This window comes from Sturnus vulgaris, chromosome 12 (genome assembly GCF_052056855.1).
Source record: "Sturnus vulgaris isolate bStuVul1 chromosome 12, bStuVul1.hap1, whole genome shotgun sequence".
NCBI classification, from domain to species: domain Eukaryota; kingdom Metazoa; phylum Chordata; class Aves; order Passeriformes; family Sturnidae; genus Sturnus; species Sturnus vulgaris.
Window position 1 is genome coordinate 15232212 of NC_142254.1, and position 10939 is coordinate 15243150.

General features: G+C 48.1%; 1 protein-coding gene across 2 annotated transcripts in view; it reads right to left on the reverse strand.

Moving 5' to 3' along the window:
- NLRC5 (NLR family CARD domain containing 5) overlaps positions 1–9680 on the reverse strand; it is a 35725-nt gene extending 26045 nt beyond the window's left edge. For both annotated transcript variants that reach the window (XM_088172038.1, XM_014889045.2), the window contains exons 1-9: positions 9604–9680; positions 7209–7562; positions 6079–6379; positions 4675–4737; positions 3483–3548; positions 1317–3072; positions 858–941; positions 445–528; positions 284–367 (exon numbers count right to left, since the gene is read on the reverse strand). In XM_088172038.1, coding sequence (XP_088028164.1) covers positions 284–367; positions 445–528; positions 858–941; positions 1317–3072; positions 3483–3548; positions 4675–4737; positions 6079–6379; positions 7209–7214 — 2444 coding nt within the window. In that variant the 5' untranslated portion in view covers positions 7215–7562; positions 9604–9680. The remainder of the gene's footprint in view (positions 1–283; positions 368–444; positions 529–857; positions 942–1316; positions 3073–3482; positions 3549–4674; positions 4738–6078; positions 6380–7208; positions 7563–9603) is intronic.
- Between the last annotated feature and the right edge of the window lie 1259 nt (positions 9681–10939).

The following is a 10939-nucleotide window of genomic DNA, read 5'->3' on the forward strand; positions in this document are numbered from 1 at the left end:
ACATCTCAACCTGAACCTCACCAAGGAGAAGAAAAGAGGAAAAGTCAAGCTAGGCACTGAGCTGGGCACATGCACTGTAATTCCTGGAGAGGTGTCAGTGGTGCCAGGACTCCCTCGGGATGATTTTAAAAGACTTAGATAAGAACTGTGAGTTGAGTCTGTCTTAGACTGAGTCCAGTACAGTCCTGCTTGCACTTAAATGTCTGTGCCTCAGCTTGGGGCCCCACATCTCTGTGCTATGCTTGTTTTCACAGTAGCCAAGGTTTAAGCCATTTTTACTCACTCTACTTTCTTCAGCTTTTTCATTTTGGAGAACAGGTCCATCACCCTCTTCACTTCTGGATCCCGTATCCGATTGCCCTGCAAGCTGCACACGGATTCACTCTCATCAGTATGCCAAGGAAGGAATGGTTGATTTGATGGTCACTGCCACAACACACTCACTTTATTTCCTCAAGCTGGAGGCACTGTGATGCAGCCTGGACCAAGTTAGTCATCCCCTCAGCTGTGATGCTCCCACCTGTCAACCTGGAAAGAGAAAGGATCACTCAAACCAAGCAAAGAGAGGGCTAGAATCCCCTGCAACACATGGAAAATCTGTCTCAGACCCATGCCCAGCACACACAGAGGCAGCAGCCTGGCTCTGCCACCTGCAACCACCTTCACACTCCTTTTGCAGCAGGGTAACACAGCACTGCTCCTGATGCCAGCACAGAACGAGAGCCACATGTGTGTGTGCTGCTCTGTTACCCTCATACACTGCACAGAACTGAGCAGCCTGGGCTGAGCCAGTGTCACTGAATTACAGAGAGCAGACAGCAAGGGAGAAGGCACTGCTGAGACAAGAAAAGACTTACTCTAGTTTCTTCAGGCTCCCCATTCCTTGTATGGCCTTTGAAAGAGCAGCAGCAAAGTCATTGCCACATCTCCTGCTACGAAAGCTAAAATGTGAAGAAAAGGGGAAAAAAACAAACACACCAAAAGCTGATATTCTCATTTGCATGCACCTTTCCTTCATATTGAAAAGAAATGCCTATCATCTTCCCTCTTATCTACTGCATTAACTACCCTGTTGGTCATCTTAATCAAAATGGAAAAACAAACAAAAATAAAGCCAGAATGGATTTATCACGTTATTATTCTTCAATCACTCATAAATTCATTATTTCATACATTTCTGCAGTACTGAAGTTGTGCTGTTCAGATCGAATTTTCTCACATCATCTCTCTCTCTTCTAGAACAAATTTGAGTTTTGACCTTCCAATCCCTTAGCCCTTCTCCCCACCCACCAGCTCACAGCACTCACTGTATTTACCTCAAGTGTTCCACATTTTTACAGCCAGCCAGAACTTCCAAACAGTCAGTGTCCACAAGACATCCTGCAAAATCCAAACAAATCAAATCCTGGCTCGAGTTTATGACAAAAACCAAAGCTGACATGTCCAGTGTTGTCATTCTGAAGTTTTTAAACTCATACTTGAAATTCAGCAGGCTCCCAATATGCTGGGCTACTTCGAGGTTTTGTGTTTCAAAGGTGCAGTGGCAGAGCTCAAGGACCTTAGGCCCTGAGAGATGAGTGGCTGCCAGTTTCTTGAGAGACTGCAGGATCACGTCCTGCTTTTCCTGCACCCAAGCTTCATCTTGCTCTGCCAGTAGCATGAGAAATGTCCTACACTCTCTTGACGACAAGCCTGAGAGAAATATGTGAAAACTCTCCATAAACTCAGTCTTTGTCTCATTCTTTGAAGTCCACTTTGACTTCAAGAAGAACTTCTTCTTCAGGTAGTTCTTGTCCACCCTCCTACTCACCATGAGACACAGTGCTGCAAAAAACTCCTGCAAGCTCAAGTGCACAAAGGCATAGCCAACCTCTGGGCAAGAGCCACTCGTCTTCACCTCAAAGGCAGTCAGCAATCCATGCAAGGAAGCAAATTCCTTCACATCCTCGGGGATATCATCAACATAAAACACAAGCTTCTTCTCTTCCAGGCCTCTCAGTGCAAGATCAAACAGACCCAAAATGGCCTTTTTGTTACAGTTCAGCTGAGTCTCCTCATCACTGGCACAGTCTCCTTGCTGCTTGTTTAGGAAGATGAGAAACATTTTGATATAAAACTGTGTCATAGTCTGGGGAAGCTCCACACTCATCTGGTGTTTAAGGAGCAAATACTCCAAGCAGATGCACACGATGTTACACAGAGCAGGGATGAGGCACATGCTGAGCAGTTTGGTGTTGTTCTTCACGTGAGCAATGGCTCGTTCTCTGAAGGAATGCTGACGAAAATAGTGGCTGACATATTCCTCAACCTTCTCATGGTCAAATCCCCAAATTTCTGCCAACACACTTACTGTATATAACAAGAAGTCAGGAAGCCTCTTGGGTCGGCTGGTGACCAACACTGTGCAACCAGGCAGGAGCTTCCCGTGACAGAGGTCTGCAAAGAGCTGGGAAATGGGCATAGGGGAGGTGACACCTGGGTCTCTCTTAGAGGAGGATGACACATCCATGTTAGCTGCAAACTCATCCAGCCCATCAAAGATGATCAGTGTCTGCTGGGCATTCTCCAGGAGCTCCTGGAACACTGCATCAGGGCTGTCCTCTGGCTGGAGGAACATGTCAAACAAAAGTTCCTTCAGGGTCAGTTTTCTTCTTAACAAATTCAGCTGCCGAAACTCAAACAGGAAAGTGAAGAGAAACTGAGGCAGGACACCTTCTGCCCATTTCTGACAAATCCTGTGCATCAGCCTGGTCTTGCCTGTACCTGGTTTACCAAACAAAAAGATCACCTTCGTGGTGTGGAATGGGGCCTCACTACAGAACAGGTCTGACACTTTCATGGCTGTATCTGCACATTCCTCTGGCTCAGGAGCACCTGCCAGCTCCTCCCGGGCTTTCTCTGTTTTCTCTTTTAAGCGGGGGACTTTGCTCTGGTGAATGACAACGTTGACAAAGGTTTGGTTGAAAGGCAGTGGCTGTGTTTGCTCCTGTGCTTCTGCTCCTGCTTCTCTCCTGCTTCCATATCTCTGGTGGATAGAATTGATGAGGAGATGCCGGTACTTTGCAGATGAATCTAAGAGAGAAGACAACAGAGAGGGTATGAGGGTGAAAAAGTTAGTTGTGAGTCATGACACATCCAAAATACTGCCACTTATAGACAGAAACAATGGCCCTGATCAGAGGCTGCTGGGCAAAAATGACAAATTTTGAACTCTTGAAAATAATCTATAACTTTTCCTAATTTTTCCACAGGGGCCAAAGAAGAACAACATTCAGGAAAAAGATGAAACAGCTTTATATGAAAACTAAATCTTATTATCTCTAAGATGAGACATAGGTATCTGTGTATTATGCATATTATTCCCTGTTCACTAACTCCCTCTTCACCCACGCTGGAAACTGATTTCTTGGGCGTTTCTGCAAAGATGTTAAATTCATTTCCTCAGAGGGAAGGCCAGCACAGCTTCTGGAATATCCACATACCCAGCCGTCGCTGTTTGGCATCCTTGTCACTCCCGGAGCTGCTGCAACGGCGACGGCGAGCAGAGCCTGAAAATGGAAAGGTCAGAACCAGGTCAAAGAGTGTTTGGAATGGCAGCATATTAGAGCTGGGCAAGACTCTCCAGCAAAGCTTTTGGGGAGCTGAAGAGGAAAAATTGGACAGACGAAATTATTTGTAAACTCAGGCTGAGATTACAGAATTGGTTTTTCTGAGATGGGCCACAAGCACCTCACTGTGAGTCTTTTTGTAGGCTGCATGATGCACCTGCCTCGCTTTGAACACAGGAACTGCTTTGATATCCTGGGGAAACATGGCAGGGAATATTTGTTTCTGGGGAATGCAGGGCCCAAGGTTGTTTATGGTGGTTAATTTCCTGGTTTTTTATGGTGCACTGTCAGATGGAGAGAATGTACAGAGCTGAGAGAAGCACATGTCTTTCTTAACTGGTCTTAGTAACTTTCAGCATTATTTTCAAATTTCCATTCCACCAGCAACTGGCAAGATGCACTCACTAGGACACCACAGCAGCTGGCAGCAATCTGAATGCAGAACAAAGGCCAATTTTTTCTTCTGATTTTCAAGATCTTAAACCTGCATGTGACACACAAAACAGTGTCCTGTGACTTTTGCAGTGCTGTGACTCCAAAGTCTCTGAGCAAAAAGCAGAGTCAAAAGTATCTCTTCATGATCTGCACCAACTAGGAAGGTCTCAGTTCCAAATTCACCCCTGAAGAAAACCCTACTATGTGCTCTGTCCTATTCTGACAACTCTGGAGTGGTTTCTGTTTGATTGATGCCTGAATAGCTTTTCTGCTCTTCCTTTAAAAGCCAAACCAATTTCCTCCACCTATCAATGAGCTGACCACAGGAAAAGTGCAAAAAGCAAGGTTTTTGTAGAGTGGGTGGGAGATTTCTGCAGAGAAACTAAAACGAGCGAGTTTCTTAGCAGAGGGCGAGCAAGGCTTGTCTGAAATTCAGGGAGAGAAAACAAAACCAAGGGAGGTTCACAGGCAAAGCACCAAGAACAGAACAGTGAAATGTGAAGTTGCAGTGGCTCTCCACACCTTGCCTGTGCTGAGGGTCAATACCTGGGCCATTTGGAGCCCTGTCCAGGCCATGAGCAGAGGAGACAAACTCCAAGAGCACAGTGCCCAGGATCTGTTCCAGCCTTACCTTTTGGCACAGACGACTGGACTCTTGTATCTGTGCCTGCTTCTTCTGTCTGGCTGAAGTAACCTTAAGGAGTAGAATGGGAAATTCATTATGGTTAATGTGAGCATTCTGCCCTTGAAATTAGGAGCGTGGCTGGCCAGAGAAAAAGGGCAAGCATCTTGCAACACAGACAGTGGCACAAACCAAGACTCAGCATAAGGGATCCACACATCCAGGTTTCAGGGTCCCCATCTGATCTTCTCCTTCCAGATTACACTACAGTACAGTTAACTTTGCTTTCAAGGCAGGAGAAAAAAAACTTTACTCTGATGCAAACAAACTCGGAGTATGGGCAGCTTTGGCTTATCTAAACCCACACTGTGGCCCAAAAGACAAGCCCTACTCCCTCTGCAAAAAAGGGTTTCCTGTGAATAAACCACCAGCAGAGTCAGCAGCCCAGTCAAGGACCTTTTCTGACTCACTGCATAGCCCAAAACTGCCACAAAACCCCCTCAGCATAACCAGAAGCAATTCACCTTCAGGATTAGTGATGCTCAGCTGCTACTACAAAAGTTAAACCAGTATAAGCCAGCTCCAAAACCTTAAGAGACATCTTCTTTTATGATATCTCACAGTATCAAAAGGCTGAAAATTGTTTCAGCTTCAGTCCTGAGACAAATCCCCACCAGTCCACATTCCCTGTTGGTTATCTGGTCTTTGCCCTGTTTCATCTCAGCCAAAACAGCTGCTGCTGCATTTGGTTACAAAGGCTCCATCCACCCAACTGATACAACTAATAAAATTACTGCAAGCAGGATGTGAAAGCCAGTACTGTTGAGAAGGACTCCTCCTGTAAGACTTCCTGCAGAAGAGAAGAATTAATCACCAGATGAAGCAACCTACAAAAGAACAGGCACAGCTTAGCTGGTGCCACAGACCCTCACAAAGCAGAGTGTGCACACCCTGTGTAGTTTGCAAGATAACACACACTAACTCATCATGGTCCTTATGAACTGCCTCATTTTCTCTAAAGCCACTGCCTCTGCTAATAAGAAATGTGGAGAAGTGGTTTTCTGTGGTTACTGTATGACTTCTGAATTCCTTGTCTTTCCAGTTCAGGAGAATTTTAAGAAATAACAAAAGTCCACAGAACAAAGAGATTGGAGTCTTTTCTTCTTCAAATAAATCCATCCACAAATTGCATCTCAACTTCATTGGAAGTGGGGGTGCACAATTTTCATTGGTTTCATCTGTTAACGTCAGGAGTTTTTACCCCAAATTACATTTCTAAGCCAGAAGTTGTGCTTCCAAGAGAAAGAAGGGCATGCAAGTGAGGGCACTGGTGGTGCCAGTACCTAGACTGGGTGATGGTAATGGGTGCCAAGGCTGTGTTTGGCCAGGGGACAGTGGCCTGGCCTCTCTTACCTTCTCCTGCAGAGCTCATGAGCAGGACCTCCAGATCCAGGGGCAGGTCAAACTCCATGCAGACAGACTGTGCAAAGTGTTTCCAGGCAGCAGGACCAGCCTCCTCCAGCAGGTCAAGGAGCACCGAGGTTTTTTCTCTGGGGTCAGCGATGGCCCCCATGCTGCTCAGGGCCACCTCGGGGATGAAGCTCTGGGAAGTCGAGAGCAGCCAGGGGACACAGGGAGTGAGGAGCTGCACGAGCTGGGGCCGGGCTCTTGCTACAGCTGCTGGCAGGTCCAGATCGTCATTCTGAAACGGGGGCTAGAGGGATCAATGAGGACAAAGTGGGCACAGCAGCAAGGGATGTTCACCCACGCAGCCCTGCACGGCTTGATCTGCTTTTCTAACCCAGAATTTCTTACCCTTACTCCTGAGTTCAGAGATCTGACCCAGTCATGAGGGTACAAGGATGGCAGTGCTTGTCTGCACAGTGCCTGACAGCAGGGCTGGGAAGGACAGGGGCAATCCCTGGCACCAGCCAGGGAGAAGCTGTTGACATCTGTACTGCTGCAGTGGCCGTCTGCCAAATACAACCTCCCAGGCATCTCTCACATACACCAGGACCTCTGGGGAGGTCAGGGATGCTTTTGTTATTGTTCAAGAGTACTTACACAGAGTCAAGGCCTTTTCTGCTTCTCTTAACACCCTACCAACAAATAGGTTGGGGATGCACAAGGAGCTGGGAGGGAACACAGCCAGGACAGCTGATTTAAACTGACTGTATGGCATCATGCTCAGAACATAACGCTGGAGTAAGGAGGAGGAAGGCAGGGAGTTAGAGTGATGATGTTTGTCTCCCAGATCACCGTTACATGTGATGGAGCCCTGTTTTCCTGGAGATGGCAGAACACCTGCTTGCCCATGAGAAGTGTGAATTAATTGTTTTGCTTTCCTTGTGTGTGCAGCTTTTGCTTTACTTGTTCAGCTGTATCTCAGTTCACAAGTTTGTGCAGGACCCCCCTGCACAAAGGGCTCAGGCAACTGTTCTCGCTGCCCATTTTGTGGGAATGAACAACCCATTTCTGTTTTGGTGACAATACCACCTCCATTCCCACTTCCTTCCCACAAAGCCAGGCATGTGAGCTCCTACCTGCATTGTTCTGTAATCAGTTTCCTTCCAGTTGTCAAATACAAAGGTGGCTTCTGCTCCATATTCTGGCAGAGAATTGATCTGCTAGAGGCAGTCTTGGCACACAGACACACCGCAGTACATGGGACATGCCTCACTTGGTGCAGATACCTGGGGATAACACCAACAGAGCTTGATGTAGACTTGCCAGGCCATGGCAATTACATGGGTCACAAATCCAGAAGCTCTGCCTTTGATCCAAGGGTCATCTGTGATGCTTTTCATCTCTTCTCACTCAAACCAGCAGAGACCATAAAGTTTCAACATTTGAGGATTCACTCTTGATCTCATGAAAATGCAGGACTGAGCCTTGTTCTGTAGGATACAAGTGAAGACAGTTTTAGAGGAACACTTTGTGGGAATCACGACTTTCCTGGTGTCACTGCCTGGTTTGAGCTGGGTTATGCCACTCTGCTGCTGTCAGGCCCTCTGAGGAAGCTGATGCAAAATCTTACTTTAGTCAGGAAGTCAGTCACACCAGAAAAACTGTGAGAAGCTGATCCTCTGAGACTACACAGCTCTCACAAAAGAGTTTCAAGTGTAGGGAGCTGAAAATGCCCCCAGTGCCAGCTCCCCACCTCTCAGCAGAAAGGGAGAAGGGAAATTTCACCCTGCTCTGCATCTGGCAGTAGTTGTTGTCCAGCCACCCCTGCCACAGGGAAAGGGAAGAGGAAAGCAATCACCAACCGATCAAGAACAACAGACTTAATAAAGCCATATTAAATACATACATAAACAAATAAAATCAGCCCTTAATGCCAACGAAGACTGAAAGCCATTCAGGCAAAGAGTAGACTCATACAAATTAATGAAAGACTCATATTAAACAACAAAACAACACTGGAAAGTTGGATGAAAGCTCAGCCATGCTGCACAGCTCCTGTACTACTGCTCTGCTCAATAAGACCATCAAGAATGATTGGCAGTTACCTTCAGTAAAATACCTCTGATCCCAAAAATGAAGCACAAAAACCTCCCAAGAAAAGCCAGAAAAATTATGAGCCTTGATCCTTGGCCTTCAAATGCAAAACCATCTTTAACACACTTTGCAAAACTTAACCTCCCCTCCCCAACTTGGCATTCACAGCGTTCTTAGCACAAAAAAATTAAACTGAAATGTGAAACTCCCTGTCGCAAATCTACCAACTTCTTGTCTGCTCTGAGGGCACAGAGTACTCACCAGAAGCCTAGAAAGAGAGTACCAGCACCAAAACAAGTGTGGGGGTCACCAAACAACAAATTTGGAGAACGATGTCCACTGCCTTGATTTTCCCATGTGCTAACTCACCACTGCCCTGAGACACAAAGCCCTTCCTGCCTTTCTTTCGAGACCTCAGCAACAAAAGACCGAGCAAAATGAAAGTAAAATCAGCCGGGAATTCCCCAACTGAAATGCATCTGCCGTAAAAACAGAGAAATGAGCAAAAATATCCATTCAGAACAGAGGAAAGGTAACATCCTAGCCTAAAATCTACAGCTAGGTAATAATTTAGGTAAAAGATCTGAGGAGTGGTCCAAAGAAATGGGACCCGGGGTAAACACTCATTGTGGAGTAAACTCTGACTTGGCTTTTTGGTTAAGGCACTTGCAATGGGAATATTTCTATTAACACGCATAAATCTAATTATTCTGGTACACAGGGAGATCTTTAATTACTTCTTCCGTTATATCTAAGAGGAAAAAACAAGTTGTTTTTCCTTTGCAGTAAGGACAAGGTTTAAGTGATAATGTAGCAGATGTGAATAATGAGAGAAAAGATCCCATGAGCTGTGTATGCACAGACCTCCAGATCTAATCGGATGGGCTGCAACAAACAATGAAATGTTATTAATATTTCTCTGAAGGCCAGAGAAGCTACATTGGAAAACCAGATGGAGCCTGCAGCCAAATCCCAGAGAAGGCAAGATGGCACACTGTGCTGTCCCATAACTCACTCATCAGGGAAAAAAAATACCCAGATCCAGCAACCCCCGTGTCTCTGGACAAACACTGACTCTGCTAGTCCTGCCCTGAGCATGGTGCAGCGAGTGGGGACAGCTCTGGAGAACCGGGAGCGGATGGAGGGGGCGACGGTGACACCTGCCAGGCTCTGCCCCGCCTTGCCACCTCCTGGCCCAGCTCTGTGCCTGGCAGCACAAGTCACCTGTTGGCCTAAAACACCTTGGAGGTGTTTTCCAGCGTTCATCATTCCCTTCTCTATCCCGGCTTTTCGCATAAGGCATGAACACCCGAGGTCTGGGGAGCACAGAGCCAGACCTGCAGTCCCCAAACGCTCGTGGGGACCCCAGCACGACGCCTCGCCCGTCCCTCCCCGCACTGCCCAGCGCGATGTCCCCGCTCCGATGTCCCCGCTCACCTGGTCCCGCTCCAATGTCCCCCCTCTGCTGTCCCCGCTCCGATGTCCCCGCTCCGCTGTCCCCGCCCCGCCGGCCCGGGACAGCGGCAGCTCCCGAAAGCGAAAGCAGCAGCGGCTGTGCCGGGAAAGCACGTGGGGCAGCGGAGCCCGGCTGGGAGGGAGGAGCGGTCCCCGGGGATGGGGACAGGCAGCTCGGGACCCTGGGGAGGCAGCGGGGGTTTCACTGCTCCCCCCGGAGTCATTTCGTTTGGAAAAGATCTTTAACATCATCGAGTCTAATTTAGCACTGCCGTGCTCGTCACCAAACCGTGTGCCCAGGTGATCCACACGCCTTTGGAACAGCGTCAGGGATGGTGATTTCACCTCTACCCTCGCAGCCTGTCCCCCCTTGTGCTGAAGACGTTTTCCCTGATATCCAAGCTAAATGTCCCCTGTTGTAACTTGAGGCAGTTTGCTCTTTTTCTGTCACTTGTTGCCTGGGAGAAAAGACAGAGCCCTGCCTAGCTCCACTCTCCTTTCAGAGACCTGGAGAGTGGCAAGGTCCTCCTCCCTGAGCCTCTTTTTCTCCAGGCTGAATCCTCCCAATTCCATCATCTGCTCCTCATCCAACTTCTGCTCCAGATCCTTCCCCAGCTCCACTGCCCTCCTTTGCCCCCAGTCCAGTCCCCAGTGAACAGCCCCCAGTGGGGCAAGGCACCTCCATGGCAGAAAAAGGATGCTTTGTTCCTGCCATTTCCTTTTTATTAATGCTCACCACTCATCTCACCACTAATGGGATGTCATTTAACACAACCAGGCGGCTGTGGCTTGATGGAAGCCAGGTCCCCATGGTCCTCAGCAGACATTGCCATGCAGGGAGTGAAAACATCACCTGAGCACTGGTGGCTTTAGAGCAGGAGGGAACATGGACAAGCCCTTAGGTGGCACTGAAAGACCAGGGAGGTAGAAAACTGCCCACTACACCAGGGCTCCTTCCAGGCCCCAGTCACACCACAGCATCACACTTGGCTCCTGCTGTCCCATGGACACAGCTGGGTCACACCTTCCTTGGCTGCCATAGAACCTCTGAGGCCCCTCCAGCTCCTCCCCCCCCAGCCTGGGCACCAGGACCACTGAAGGGATGCTCATCCCAGCAGCCATATGGAAACAGGAAGAGCCTCTGCTGCTGTGGGTGAGAGAGAATTAGGTCAGAGGGACTTGGCTTATATCCATGGCAATGCAGAGGGAGCAACCACCATGCCCAAGGAGCTCAGGAAACTGAGCCCATCCTGCTGCCAGCCTCTTTCTGGGACCGAGTTTAATGCTTTTATATTGCTCTGTGCTGGAGGAGAACATC